Raw genomic sequence first — 15,406 nt, 5'->3', positions numbered from 1 at the left:
TATCATATTCATACTCAATCCTAGGGCATCACTGGTCCCCCTGGTCCTCCTGGCCCAGCTGGCAAAGATGGTCCTCGAGGTCTGCGTGGTGATGTTGGACCAGTTGGCCGCACTGGTGAGCAAGGTATTGCTGGCCCGCCTGGTTTTGCTGGTGAGAAAGGTCCATCTGGAGAGGCTGGTGCTGCTGTAAGTTACTGAGTATCACATCTCATTAAACATTTCTCTTCCTGTAGATGTTATGGCTTCTGAGATATTTCTGGTGTTTGTGAAGGGCTTTTCTACTTTGTCCACAAATTTACCAAAGCCTTTATGTAGAAGTTCCACTGAGACACAAGAAATTGTTTATAGGCATGTTTGACAAACATGTCATAAAAGTGAACCTGATCCCTGGGTCAGGGTTTTCTTTCTCTTTTTCTCTTGTGGGGAGTTGCAGCTTTCTCTAACTACAGAATAAATTGATATTTAGTCTGAGAAAACTAAGCACATCTTCTGCTCTGAAATTAATACTCATGGACGGAAAAGGAAGGAACATGTGAATGTCCCTTTAGAACAATCTCAATTCACAGCTGCAACAGAAACTCTGATTTGGGGGGATCACAAGGTTCAAGTTGTCTGCCCCCAGGTTGACTTAGAATTATACAAAAAAATTAATTCATTTTGAGTATCTTTAAGCTTTCACATCCAGAATTACTGGCTTTTTTTACAGTCAAACATGTTTCTGTCTTATTGAAGTAAGCACTTGTGTGAAATATCACAATTGTTACTCAAGAAAAAATTATAGAAACTTCTGTGATCTGCAGAAATTGCAACTGAGAATGAAATTTTCAGTGTCATTGTCAGATGTGTATGTTACATTTATTTTTGTCCATTAATATAAATATTATTCTCTTCATGTCATAGGGTCCTCCTGGTAGCCCAGGTCCTCAGGGTATTCTTGGTGCTCCTGGTATCCTTGGTCTGCCTGGCTCCCGGGGAGAACGTGGTCTTCCAGGCATCTCTGGAGCAACAGTGAGTATACCGTTAGTTAACTGCTTTAAACAGATAACATGTAAAACAAAGAAAATGGAAAAAACCCACACACATTTGAGGTTCCCTCCTATGGGAAACCAGGGAGATGTAGGTTCTGTTGTTTCCAATTCTGTTGGAAACAGAGGATATGGACCTACCAGACTTAGAGAAATGGAAGAAATTATGGCTTGTTGTAGAGAATTATTAGCAAGTGAGCATATTTCTCAATGTCAGAAATGTTAGAGGTTTCTAATAGTAACATCTAGAATGAAGATAATATTTGATATAGATAGGTAGGTTTCTTATGTCCTGATTGTTTTTTCCTTCCCAAACTGATTGCAGAGAAATGTTTCGCTTAGATGAAGGCCGAAAGTTCTGTCAGGTTGGTTTGTGTTGTATTATAATGTCACATTTTCTTACCACTGTTCCTGTATTAGGGTGAACCTGGTCCCCTGGGTGTTTCTGGTCCTCCTGGTGCCCGTGGTCCCTCTGGTCCTGTGGGTTCTCCTGGTCCAAATGGTGCTCCTGGTGAAGCTGGACGTGATGTAAGCTGTCTTTTATCCTCTTCATGTTGCTTTTCTTTTATTCTGAGCCAAAGACAAATACTCAAAAAAAGTGCATGGAACTGGAGGCTGTTCTGCTAGCAAACTTGTACAATGTCTTCAGAGAAAGTTTTATCAGGATTTTTATAGACATGGATTCCTATGCCCAACTAGGTGACAAATTTTTAAAGCACAAGTTGTGTCTGAAATACATCCTGAAATCACTCTCAGAATCTTTTGACTTTTTACGTAAATGCCAAGAAAGATGGAGCAGGGAAAAAAGATAACTTTCAGGAAAGTATAAAAATTGAAGCCTTATCAGGGAAGATTATTTGATAACCTGAAGCATTGTTAATTGTATTGTTAATACAAATCTTGCAAAGAGAACTGAGAATATTAATTTTAAAATCCCAAAGTTTGTTTCATTGGAATTTTCTGAAGGAAAAGGGTTTTGTTTGGACACAGTCTAAGAGCTGAAGTGAAATTAACATTCGCAAAGGAAACCATTTAATCTTGTGAAGTACCACAACAAAATAATTTAGTTGTGGCTATTGTTTAGGTCCTTTTCCCTCCACTGGCATTTTTCACCTAAAAAGAAAGTCTCAGTTTTAAAAGACTGCAAGCTAGATGAAAACCACAATTGCCTTAGCCTTCTCATTTACAGAAGTGTTGCAAAGCCCAGAAATTTTTTCTTTACCGAACTTTTAAAAACTAAAATATTTGAAGACCATTTTAGTTTTCTGACAACATTAGTATATTTAAGGGATTTGAGAACGGTGTGTATAAGGAAGACGTTTTTCTCTTCAAGATTTATACTATCCTATCTCAATATCTTCTCACTGTAAGCAATTAGACTGAGACAGTTCTGTGTGAGATGAAAGGTGATTGAATTTAGTAATTTTTTTCATGGTATTTTAATAGGGCAATCCTGGAAATGATGGTCCTCCAGGCCGAGATGGTGCTCCTGGTTTCAAGGTAACTTGTTTCTTTTTCTTTTATTTCACTGTCTTGGAAGAAATATTCCAATATGTGTAAGTCAGTAATAACACAAAGTCTCTCTTGTTGCATTCCTTTGTTCCCAGGGTGAGCGTGGTGCTCCTGGTAGTCCTGGTCCCAGTGGTGCTCTGGGTGCTCCTGGTCCTCATGGCCAAGTTGGTCCTTCTGGAAAGCCTGGAAACCGTGGTGAACCTGTAAGTTGATGAGATAATTATATACCTTAACTTTCTGGATTAAGGTCTAAGAGGACTAAGACTTGTCTATCATATATACATATATACAAAATACATCACACCTCTACAATGTATAGATAATTACTTCACTTTCTCCAGAGATGTGTTGAGCACGGAACCTTCATTAGAACAATATACAGCAGTTACATGTATTTTCTATTCTTGTTTCAGGGCCCTGCTGGTGCTGTCGGTCCTGCTGGTGCTTTTGGTCCAAGAGGTCTTGCTGTAAGTCTGATTTTTAAATACATTACCACGTTGATGCAAGAAGAGAAAGCATGCTTTATCGATAAGGACTTTGGAAGTGATCAAGGGGCCCAAAACGTAATGCTTAAGGACCTGAAAATATTTAGGGACTTAGAATCTCAATATTAGCATTCTCTTTTGTGGGATCAGTCCTGAAGCTTTTGGGATTGGCACTCTTCCTGGGTGTATTAAGGGGATGTCCATTATATACATTGGGATATGGCTTAACGTAGAATACTTATACTGAATTCTTGCCTTGACAGTAGTATGTTCTTGAAGCCTTCTAATTTATTCCTCTGACACCTATATCCCTTCCTAGGGCCCACAAGGTCCACGTGGTGAGAAAGGTCTACCTGGTGATAAGGGGCCTAGAGGTCTGCCTGGCTTGAAGGGACACAATGGATTACAGGGTCTTCCTGGTCTTGCTGTAAGTAAATGGTTTTTAGGGGGTTGAGTATAAAGAGCAAAAAAACCAAAATAAGGTCACCCTAGCAAGGAATTACATATGCACAATAGAGCATGTTAATACCACTTACTCCACTGTGCAGCACCCTTCAAATCAAGAGTCATAAATAGGCTCTTTAACATTCAATGTTTTTGTACAAAATGGCAAATTCTGGTATTGGCATTAGAACTGTGAGTACCATTAGTTGCCTTGAAGCTCAGTTGCATTTGGCTAGCAAAGAATTAAAAAATCCTCTGCCTTTGTTTCAGTATTATTTCTTATTTTGGCCAGAAATTGTAAAACCTTTATCTCAGAAAAGCCGAAGTAAGCTGGGGATCTTCTTCCCTTTAAATTTGGGTATTAAATTTGGGTATCAACTTTAGGAATTACAACTTTTATTTTAAAGCCTTTTCTGAAGCTCAGAAGAAACAATATAAAGAATTTTACAGATCTAAAGATGTTTATATACATCTTTACTCCCTCTCTCTGCTCTTCCCAAAACAAGCATTTTATACCCAACTCCACTAATAAATGTCATTAGCCCTAGATTCCCATTCTCTGAGCCCAAATACATGTTGCCTATAGTTCCCTCTTGAAGGAAGCAAACACAAAAATGTTCCACTGCTCTTTTTTTGATGATTATGTATCTTTCCCAATAGGGCCAACATGGTGATCAAGGTCCTCCTGGTAACACCGGCCCTGCTGGCCCAAGGGTATGTGAATTTCAGAATATATTCAAATAACTCCCATTCTGATTGTGCAGTATATATGTATGCTCCCATTCATATGAATCTCTATTTGTAGCATTTTTACTGTCATTAAACTGTTCAAATGTCCTTTTAGGGTCCACCTGGTCCTTCTGGTCCTCCTGGTAAAGATGGTCGCAATGGTCTCCCTGGACCTATTGGTCCTGCTGGTGTGCGTGGCTCTCACGGTAGCCAAGGTCCTGCTGTGAGTATAACCTTTTTTTTGTTGATTTAACACATCTATGTTACACTATAAGCCTAGCAGTTATGTCACTCCAGAAGCCTAGCAGTTTAATAATGCATGTGGTTTTATTTCTTTAAAAATATGTTTAATATTAGGGAAATGTTTAATAGACCTAAACTAAGAGATTTTGTTCACTCCTTGTGGCCAGAGAGCAGATACACAAAGGAGATGTGGTAGTCCTACACTGTGCATCTTCCACTGCTTCAACCCACAGCAGTCACCACAGGGCGAGTCCATGTGTGCTGTTTCCAATCAGAGCTGAGGGTGCCAGGAGTTAAGCAGGAATGTCCATGTGTGGAATAATTTCATTAAAAGCACCATATAGCTGACAGAATCCTTCTTGTCTTCTGCTTTTGAAAAACTTTAGGGTCCTCCTGGTCCTCCTGGTCCCCCTGGCCCCCCTGGTCCCAACGGTGGTGGATATGAAGTTGGCTTTGATGCAGAATATTACCGGGCTGATCAGCCTTCTCTCAGACCCAAGGATTATGAAGTTGATGCCACTCTGAAAACACTGAACAACCAAATTGAGACCCTGCTGACCCCAGAAGGCTCCAAAAAGAACCCAGCTCGCACCTGTCGTGACCTCAGACTTAGCCACCCAGAATGGAGCAGTGGTATGTTACTGCCAGATGTTTGCCCTTTCTGGCTCAGGGAGTACTTCCAGGTCGTTAGATTTCTTCGGTGAATGGTATCTTTGGCCACACGGCAAAAATATTAAATGACCAATGAAGAAGTTCTTTCTGCCTCTACTGAAAATAGCTGCAAGTACATTTTGAAAAGCTCTTTATAGATATTGTTGGACATTATTCCAATAATTTTCCAAAATAATACAAAAATATTTAACCCTTGTTTTCAAATACAGTTTTTCATACGTTAACAATCCAAAATATCTATGTATCCCACTTATCACCTTAATATTGTACCTAGCCGTGATGTTTATGGCCTGAGTTCCTGTATCAGACAAGTGAATATGAACTGAATGCAAAGTTTAGGCTGAGTGAACCATTGTTCACATTTCTTCCCGTAATGGCAGGCTTCTACTGGATTGATCCCAACCAAGGCTGCACTGCAGATGCCATTAGAGCATACTGTGATTTTGCCACTGGTGAGACTTGCATCTATGCCAACCCTGACAATATTCCTGTTAAGAACTGGTATATCAACAAGAATCCCAAGGACAAGAAGCAGCACATATGGTTTGGTGAAACTATCAATGGTGGCAGCCAGGTAAGTGATGTATGGCAGGGTGATTGTTTCCTACAGCACTGTCTGAAGAGTTCCCAATTCATTGACTCTCAGCAAGCAAGCAGATAAATTCTTAGGGGAGAAATATGAAAAAGCCAACTACCTTTTACCTCACGGGCATAGAACTCTGGTTCTGGCTTAGATCAGTTTGTTTAAAGTACTTCTCATTATTTTTCTAACTTTTCTTGATATCTGCAAATGATCCATTCAGCCTGAATAATGGTTATTGCTAAGGGAAGCCTGGACTGGAATATGATACATATAAAGACAGTCCAGAAAATGTCTGAAAGAGTACGAAAAACATCAGTCTTTTTAATTGATATTTTTTACATACAATACACACAACACTATTCCTGGAAAGATACTTATATTACACATCACAGATTCTGAGTGCATGCCACCATAACATTCAGAATTGTTGGCAAAAGGAAAAGCAAGAACCATGTCTACTTGCACGTTAGACACTGTCCCAGCAAATTGCAAGTAAACTACTTTTGTACAGCTAAGGAGATTTAATTACATCATTCTTAATTGAAATTGAGTTGATATTGTGATGAAGTGTCCAAGATAAGATTTGATTACATGGGGTCAGAACAGTTTAGGGTCCTGTTTCTTACTGTAGCTAAAAGTAGATGCTGTAAAAAGAATAGAGTGAAGTAAAGATTTGTATTATCCACAGACACTACTCTATTAGACTCAAAGAAAATTTCCAGGGTTTTATTGAAACAGGCATTTTTTGTGTGTAGCTGTGGAAACCGTAGATTGTCTTCCTTGAACTTACCTGATCTTGTCTCAGAACCCACATAAACTGTTAACACCATTTCTTGGTGTTAACCAAGAACTCTAGAGTTTAACTACATTCACTCATGTCTGGTTGACAGTCTACCTCCTACTAGTTTTATTTCATGCTCTTTAGTTCTGGAGTGACAATAGAAAAGTGATTGAAGACTTCTGATTCATTTTCTTTAAAAGTTCCTAGCTGTCGTGGTTTAAGCGCAGATGGAAATGAGGTACCACTTGCTCAGTTCCCTCTCTCTTCCCCCCAGTCTACCCTAATGGAATGGGGAGGAGAATCATGGTATGTTGAGATAAGAACAGTTTAATAATTGAAAATAAAATAAAGTACCGTAAAAATGGTAAATAATAATGATAATAAAAAGTGAAACACCAAGTGATGCACAGTGTAATTGCTCACCACTTGCTGACTGGTGCAAAGGCCCCCTTTTCTGAACCCGGAGAGGCCACTCCTTAGGGTTATTTCACTCCAGTTTATATACTGGGCATGATGTTTTATGGTGTGGACTATCCCTTTGGTCAGCCCAGGTCACCTATCCCAGCTATGCTCCCTCCCAGTTTCTATTGCTACTTCTTTCTCACTGGCAGAGCATGAGACAAAAAAAAAAAAAAAAAAATCCTTGACTTAGGATAAGCACGACTTAGCAAAAAACCAAGACATAAGTGAACATCAGTGTGTTAGCAACAGCATTCTCATTCTACTCTATCCAAAACACAGCACTGTATCAGCAACTGAGAAATTAATTCTACCCTAGCTGAAACCAGGACACTAGAGCAGCTATCACACATTTCCATAACAAATATCCTCCTTTCCCTAGCAGTACAACTGACTGGGTTCCTCTCTGTTTTTCAGTTTGAGTACAATAGTGAAGGAGTGACCTCAAAGGATATGGCCACCCAACTCGCCTTCATGCGTCTGCTGGCCAACCATGCCTCTCAGAACATCACCTACCACTGCAAGAACAGCATTGCCTACATGGATGCAGAAACTGGCAACCTTAAAAAGGCTGTTGTACTGCAGGGATCCAACGATGTTGAACTACGAGCTGAAGGCAACAGCAGATTCACTTTCAGTGTTCTTGAGGATGGCTGCTCTGTAAGTAATGCAGAAACCATGGGTGCAATGACTGCCCAGGCCTAAGCATGTGATTAGAGACAGAGTTGTGCTTTAGTTTAGAATTAGATTATCTGTCAGACCAGCAAAATTTTGCATGGTGAAAATACATAGGCTACAAACCCAACCATGCAAGGTCACTAACAAGTAGGAGGGAAGAGGTTACAAACAAATCCTACCTTGTACTGTGCAGTGTGGCAAAAAAAAAGTTTTCAGAGGGTCCAGATCCAAATTCTATGTAAGCAGAAGACTGATAAGAAAACAGCACATAGGCTATAGGAGGGGCAGGATCTTTTAAGTCCTGAAACACTCAGGCAGGGTTCTCTTAGGATCTAACATCAGTGTGAATAATACAGTAGCTTGTATACAGCATCACACATAGGACTACAGAAGATTCAAGTAAAGATTTTCTCTGTATTGGAGATCTGAATAGTTGGATGTGGGTATCTGATTTGCAAACAATAGAAGCAAAATTAATATGAAATTCTTCCAGAAGTTATCCATTCAGGTGAAACAATTCTCAGTACTGTGAACAATGCAATAACAATTGCAATGAATCTTCTCTTACAGAGAAAGAACAACGAATGGGGCAAAACAATCATTGAATACAGAACAAATAAGCCATCCCGCTTGCCCATCCTTGACATTGCACCTTTGGATATTGGCGGCGCTGACCAAGAATTCGGTTTGGACATTGGCCCAGTCTGTTTTAAATGAATGAACTAAAATTAACTTAAAGCCTCTCCCAAATTATTCTCTTGTCATTTCTTTTTATAATGAAAGCTGACTCCTTCCATTTCTTCTGTTCATCTACTTGCTTAAACTCTGGGCGAAAGAGAAGGAGAAGAATTGATTGGAGCATTGTGCAATGAAATTTAATACAGCCCCACATGGACTTGGAAGTCTTTCAAGATTTAACACCTTGTTTTGGGAAATGTCAACCTTTGTAAAGAAAAAAAACCAAAATAAAAAGTCATGAAAGTTTGCACCACTTGTGGCCTTTGAATATCTTCCACAGAGGAAGTTTAAATCCATGACTTCCAAAGGTTTAAACTACCTCATACACTAAAATCAAGAGTGATCCACATCTTTTGTAGGAACTTCTCCATATGATCTGAGGTACTTTCAGTTCCACTCAAAATACAGTGGTGCTAATTGCATACTTATAGAGTATCTTTCCAATACTTGAACTTTGATGGTGCTAGTAGCATTTAAAGTATTGCTTCTCTGTTTCTTTGAAGTCTGTCTTAAAACTTAGGATGTCCTGTCTCACCCACAGCTTAAGCATGTGGATAATTTTTCTTCCTCTTTGTCTTCTTCCTCCAAAATCAGGTGTTCCTGCTTTCAAATTTCATTTCCATCTTCTACTATGGGTAAAAAAACACCCCCCATCATTTCTCAAAAAAAGAAAGAAAATGTATTTTGTATATGTGAGATGTTTAAATAAATTGTGAAAAAAAATGAAATAAAGCATGTCAAGTGTTCCAAAAGAAACTATTTAACGAGTTAAGTTACTTGCTTAGATGCATTGGAGATACTCACACCCAGATTTTACAATACTTTGTTAGCACATTGCTATAAAACATTTTGTTAAAGCCTCGTAAAGCTGCCTACAACTGCCTTAAGGGTGTGATTGTCTACTTTTCATTTCAACACTAATGTTTGAAAAGTTGTCAAGAAACTCACTCAGTATCTCTGTGCCTCTGAGTATGAGAAGTTCAGAAGCAGAAATAATTCCCTCCTTTTTTCCAAATACTGAATAGGATTAATGGCTGAAAGAAGGGCCATCATCTCCCTTAAAGGAGGGACAGAAAGCTCCTGGCTGTTGATAGAGCTGTGCTGGCTGATGCTGTGCTGTAATCAGCAGAACTGTCCCTGTGTGCTTTAGAAAGGATGTGCAGAAGTCTATTCCAAGAATCTTAAATTTAGTTGTTTTGTCAGGAAACTCAGTGTTTGTTAGGGCCTAACAGTTTGTTCAGTTGTGTATGAGACACAGAACCATATGCTGAACCTTTGTTACTGACTTTAATAATTTACTGTCACACAAACCACCATGAGAAGCAAATATTTCTTCTCTGAGACCTTTTAGAAGACTGCTGAAAACCATAAATGAACTACAATTCCAACAGCCATGTTTTTGTTATTGGGAAGGTGCTTGGGAGAACCCACAGAGGATCACAAAGACAACAGCAAAATCAGGTAAGGCAAGAGGTGAGATGGGTTTTGTCAGCTGGAACCCCCAAAGGAAGACATGATGAAAATATCCAGAATAAAGTCCCTGTAACCTGAAGAAAGCACCACTCCAAAAATTAGCAGCTGAGAGTCTGAAGGCAGCTCCAAATGGTGCAAGGCGAGATAAACACTAAAATCTGTTTCTAAAGACAGTTTTTTTGTTCTTGCTTGCAATGAATTGATTAAGGAAAATAGGGAAAATATCAAAACATGATCTTAAGTGCAGCTGCTATGTGTCTGCAGCTGTGTGCTGAATTAGTAAAATGAGAATTTCCATGATGAAATAGGCCCCATTTTTTCTTCACTGAGTAAAACACACTGAAGGTCTGTTTTTAAAATACCTGCATTTACTCATTGGAACAGGATGATTCTTAAAATATTAGTATTTTAAGCATTGTTTCACAATTTCAAAATAAATTTGTCATTGTAAAAACAGTAATTCAATATTTGAAAATGGTAAAGACTTTATTTCCTTGTATAGATTAACTACAAGACAGGAAGTTCCTACAAGGACTGAAAAGTTAAAATTTCATCCCTCAGGATATGCAATCCACTAGAAGGTATGCAAAGGTTAATGCTAGGATAGGGAGGTGAACCTTTGTTACCTGGGGAGAAAAAAGCCCCCAAACCACAGTTAAAGGAGGGACACTTGAGTCTAGAAAGGAAACTACACATAACAAACACTGTCTCTTTTTGTCATCTTCTGATTTCTCCTTTGCTCTCTGTGCTCTATTCCATGGCCTGTCCTCCCAGGCAGAGAATACTTTCTATCAGCTCACTGATAACATCCAAATTATGTGTTTTCAGATTTTTGCCCGAAAAGCAGCCTCATTTGGAAATTAAACCTGAAAAAATACATAGTGTTTACCTCACAAATTCCAGGCTCATTAGCACTGAAAAGATACTCCTGCTGCTTTGCAGGTTTTGAGCTCATCAGAACTTACTGCCTGATCACGTATTTTGCTTATGTTATGTACAATATTGAAGAAACTGTCTTTCAAAGATCATAGCTGAAAATAAGAGAGATAAATGGCAGACAGGGCAGGGAGCCTTCATATTGTCTAGTTTTGGGAATACAAGATATTGAATAAACTTCTGGTAAAGTGATCTTAATTGTTTCTGGGAGTGGTCTGCCTCCCTGTAACTATTATCTCTGGAGAATTTAATTATCAGCAGCAATACATCTAGAGCATTAGCATAAATTAGCTAAAACAAGAGATTAAAGTTTTTTAAAGAATCTTGGAAGGAAAGGAAAACAGCTAGAGTAACTAAGTGAAAGGCAAAGTTTGCAGCAAGCCCTGACTGTACCACAGCAGAACAGAATCGCTGGAGAAGCTCTGTAAAGCTGGGTAGAGACGTGTAGGGCTCGGTTGCGATACAATTGCATAAACCAAAGTACTGCAGCATTCAGACCATTTTCCTCCCTGGAATCTGTGTGACTGATGACCCTCACTTGTGTGATCTATAAATATATTCTCTCTATCAGCTTCTCTTATGCCATCCCCCCGAGGAGACGAAGAGATTAAAAGGCTCCTGTCAGTAAGTGCTTCAAATTGTATCTAAGTGGACTTCTGATGTCTCCAGTTCAAATATGCCTTATTGTATCCATGCACACTGTCTCCTGTTGCAGCAGGCTCAGCTGGCAGCACATTGGGCTCTCTGCAGCATGTGCTTTTGCACTAATATGGCCATAGTAAGTAAAAACTAAAGGTAAGGAGAACACAATCCATGTGACCAACATGGAGCAAAAAGAAACTCAGATCATGCAGCACGGTTCTAGAAGGGGCAGTTGTAACCCCACAGCCCTGTGGGGAGAAACACGAGCCACTGCCAATTGTCTTCAGGATCTGAGTTTGTCAGTCTAAAACATGAATACTGTGCTACAGACAAATGTCCTTTAATACAGGTGAGTGATAAAACAACATTACCAGATAACATCTACACTTCCACCACTCATGTTTAAGTTGCAGCTTTTGATGTGACTTTTGAATAGTTTTCTTGTAGTGGTTTCAGACAGGATCTCCCAGAATCTGCCTTGCTACCATCCATTTGATGCAGTGTTTTACAGTATTAAAATCATGTACCCAATTCCAATGAGATACCAGCAAGCTTAACTAAAGCTATCATGCATGCAAACAGAAGTAATCCCTAATTCATTTAGCTTTACTCATGCCTCATTCTGAGCTCCTTAGAAATCCACTAATTTTCTGTAGGGTTCTCCCATGAATCTCAGATGCTTAACGAATGCAATCTTCAGTGCAAAACCAAAGAAATTCCTGCATGTCTATATTCTAAGGCTGGAATAAATTTATCCTTTCCTGGAAAACATGTGATTGAATATTACATGAGCAAAATTTCCTATACATGATTCCATGCTTATGTATATACTCCAGCTACTCAGGAAATGACGGCTCTCATTAAGGCAAATATAACTATCAAAACAAACAAACACAACATTTGCATATTATTTTGAACACAAGCATTTGAAATATATATATAATAAATTCCAATAATTATTATCAATATCTTACTGTGTTCAAGCTACAGAAATTGGACCTTTGGGTGAAATTAAACTCTTCCCAATTGCCAGTTCGGAAGACAGTGAAACAGCAGAGCAGTTCTCCAGAATTCCCATAGGCGTTGTGCACCACCTACTGACTCACACACTAATTACCAGCCCCTGTTTTATCTAGGGCTTTTATTCCTGAATTCACTGTCATTCACAGAACCACAAAATACTCTGAGTTGGAAGGGATTTACAAGGATCATCTAGTCCAACTCTTAAGTAAATGGCCCACAGAGGTATCAAACCCACAACCATGGTGTTATTAGATCTATGCTCTAACCAACTGAGCTAATCTCAGGGTTGTTATTGTCAAAATCTTCTGTACCAAGAATATCCTAAAGGCTATTTCTTCAAAACATCAGCATCAGAACTCACCCTAAATATGCATAACATATGAGAAGAACACTCATCCAAACAGGAAAGCTCTTGGCAGCAAACTGCAGGCTCACTCAGGGCAGAAAAAAAGACAATAATTAAATTTAGCCTTTTAGTTGTCAGGTTCTATGAATCTGAAATTATCTTCTCTGTGTAGTGGTATAAAGGGCAGGATTTGTTCTTCATTAAATCCTTCCTCCATAATGGCTTTAAGTTTTTTCTGGGAAATTTTATCCCAAGGGATTTACCACTACTTTTTGGTTAAGGTATTTAACATCTCAAGGTGTAAGTCACTGCTCCCAATATATCCCAGTATATTCTCTACAACAGTGCCTAGAATGTGTGACAAGAGGAGTCACCCAAACACAGCCTGACTTAATTTGGGAAAAATGCTTTCCATTACTGTTTCTAGTTAATAATGAGCTACCTTCTAATTTATTTTCATCTTTCAGCATTTAACAGGGAATAAGACCACTCTAGTTCCTCAGTTTGAAAGAACATCCATTGCTATTATGGCTGTCTGCACCTGCCTCTATACCACATTTGCTTTACCACAGTCATCTAAAATTTCATGTCCTACAGAAGCGACCCATTTTGCCAAAATTATTTGTTCCCCAGATTCTGCAATGAGATCCAAAGGACCTCTGCTTATTCTTCTCAGGAATAGCAAAGATAGCAAACCACACCCATGAAGAGCACCTGCCTCACAGTAGACAAAAAGTAGAATTACAGTTTTACTTCATTTCTCTCATCTACTTTAATTAGCGTATAGATACAAGAGATACAAGATAGGTACAATAGATACAGACAGATACAAGAGGTTCTTTGAAATTTTTCAGTTCCATATGTGATTCTGGAGTACAGTTTCAAATACTTTATTCCATAAAGTTCCTGTAACTTTTGAAACTATTGTTTTAGTTGGTAGTCTCCAATTTTCTGGAGGGATTTAGAGTTAAGGTTAAGAATTCCTTCCCTGTGCAAGACAAGCTGGTGGTCTGACCTTTGGATTAATTGAGTTTGTCTCACACCTTCTTTCTAGGTCCACAGCAACGTTCTTACATTCTACTTACTCTCTGCTGCAGATTAGGCTAAAAATCCATTCTCTATGTTAACTCTACATAAACACCGTGGAAATTTCATATGCAACAACTCAGTAGCTGTTTTTTGTGGGCTTTGCCTGGACAACTCCTTCACCTCTTTGCCACCCATATGGACAATGCACTGCCCAGACACAATATGAAGACTACTTGCTTTGATTTCTACTGACTCCTTCATCTGTTTCTTAGCATGATTACAAAGTTTAATAGTTTTTTTTTGTTAAACTCATAGCTTTCTACAACCTGAAGCTCTAAAATTTAGGACAGCATGACTTCTAAAAAAATAGCAGTTTTAAACTCCTTATCTTGTAAGATCTGGATTTAGTGTGTTGAAAACCAACTGGGATTTTGATTCCATTTCCAAATTGCTTTGCATGTACCATGAAAACGTCTGTGGAGACAGCTCTGTGAGAGAAGGGCAAGTTCATCAAATAGAATCATAGAACAATTGAATTTTAAAGGGTATGCATGGACCTTGAAGTCCATCTAGTCCTGACCGCCCCTGGCAAGGGCACCTCCCACTAGACCAGATTGCTCAAGACCTTGTCCAACCTGGCTTTGAACATGGCTGGAGTTGGGGTATCCACAATATTCCTGAGCAACGTGTTCCAGTGCCTAACCACCCTCACAGTAAAAGATTTCTTCCTTGTATCTAAGCTAAATTCTCCCTCTTTCCATTTATACCCATTACGACTTGCCCTATCACTACAGTTCTTGAAAAAGAGTCCACAAGAAAGCTGCTGAAGGATAATGGGCTCCAGTGGTTTCACTGCATACAGATTTGTTTTGGTTTTATGCTTTATAGAAAATCATACGCTGTTAGTTAAACCTTTCAGTTCAAGTGTTTTTAAAGCATAAGAAAAAACAACACATCAAAGAATTAGATCTACCTGCCTGCCATCTGAGCAATTATTGAAGTGTGCCATGCACAGGAGATTTAAAGCTAGAAGCAAAAAACAATAGCTCTCCTGTAGATTCCAGCTCACCAGGCTCTTACACAAAATTGCTGGAAATGGCACAACTACTGAGTTACCTGTTAATTCCTAAATGAAAAATCTTTTCTAAGCCTGAGGTGCACAGTAGCCCATGTTGATATTTTGTAGATACGCATTTACTTTTCAACATCATAAAATAACACAGATCCTTTAGAGCTCACAACCAACACAACAGAGAAACAAAACAGAGAAACAAACAAAAATGACACAATAGGGAAGGCTGCAATATCCTGCTAAAATGAAACTATTTCTATGCAATTTCATTTTTAAACAACAATGTATAGAAATATTTTAGTCTGTTCCATTGCTGATACTTCAGCAAACTAGTGTTTAAGTGAACCTGAGGCTAAACAGAGAATTCCAAGTTTCTAAAATTTCAAGAATGGCTGGGTTTGGAAGAGACCTTAAGGTCATCTGGTTCCAATCCCCTGCCATGGCAGAGGAAAAGGAAAAACACGTCCCTGGGTGGGCTCGAACCACCAACCTTTCGGTTAACAGCCGAACGCGCTTACCGATTGCGCCACAGAGAC

The 15,406-nt window shown here is 39.0% G+C and overlaps 1 protein-coding gene and 1 non-coding gene across 3 annotated transcripts in view; one reads left to right on the top strand and one right to left on the bottom strand.

The window, feature by feature from the left end:
* Positions 1 to 8,602, top strand: part of COL1A2 (collagen type I alpha 2 chain) — a 39,138-nt gene extending 30,536 nt beyond the window's left edge. For both annotated transcript variants that reach the window (XM_039548651.1, XM_039548652.1), the window contains 13 exons: positions 25 to 186; positions 901 to 1,008; positions 1,446 to 1,553; positions 2,472 to 2,525; positions 2,633 to 2,740; positions 2,951 to 3,004; positions 3,342 to 3,449; positions 4,127 to 4,180; positions 4,311 to 4,418; positions 4,825 to 5,071; positions 5,491 to 5,684; positions 7,351 to 7,593; positions 8,182 to 8,602. In XM_039548651.1, the coding sequence (XP_039404585.1) occupies positions 25 to 186; positions 901 to 1,008; positions 1,446 to 1,553; positions 2,472 to 2,525; positions 2,633 to 2,740; positions 2,951 to 3,004; positions 3,342 to 3,449; positions 4,127 to 4,180; positions 4,311 to 4,418; positions 4,825 to 5,071; positions 5,491 to 5,684; positions 7,351 to 7,593; positions 8,182 to 8,328 (1,695 nt within the window). In that variant the 3' untranslated portion in view covers positions 8,329 to 8,602. The remainder of the gene's footprint in view (positions 1 to 24; positions 187 to 900; positions 1,009 to 1,445; positions 1,554 to 2,471; positions 2,526 to 2,632; positions 2,741 to 2,950; positions 3,005 to 3,341; positions 3,450 to 4,126; positions 4,181 to 4,310; positions 4,419 to 4,824; positions 5,072 to 5,490; positions 5,685 to 7,350; positions 7,594 to 8,181) is intronic.
* A 6,730-nt stretch (positions 8,603 to 15,332) lies between these two features.
* Positions 15,333 to 15,406, bottom strand: TRNAN-GUU. Its single transcript has one exon. It is a non-coding gene; the product is annotated as a tRNA-Asn (tRNA).

This window comes from Corvus cornix, chromosome 2 (genome assembly GCF_000738735.6).
Source record: "Corvus cornix cornix isolate S_Up_H32 chromosome 2, ASM73873v5, whole genome shotgun sequence".
Classification (NCBI taxonomy): Eukaryota; Metazoa; Chordata; class Aves; order Passeriformes; family Corvidae; genus Corvus; species Corvus cornix.
The sequence above is the reverse complement of the archived record's forward strand: the minus strand, read 5'-3'. Positions and strand labels throughout refer to the sequence as shown.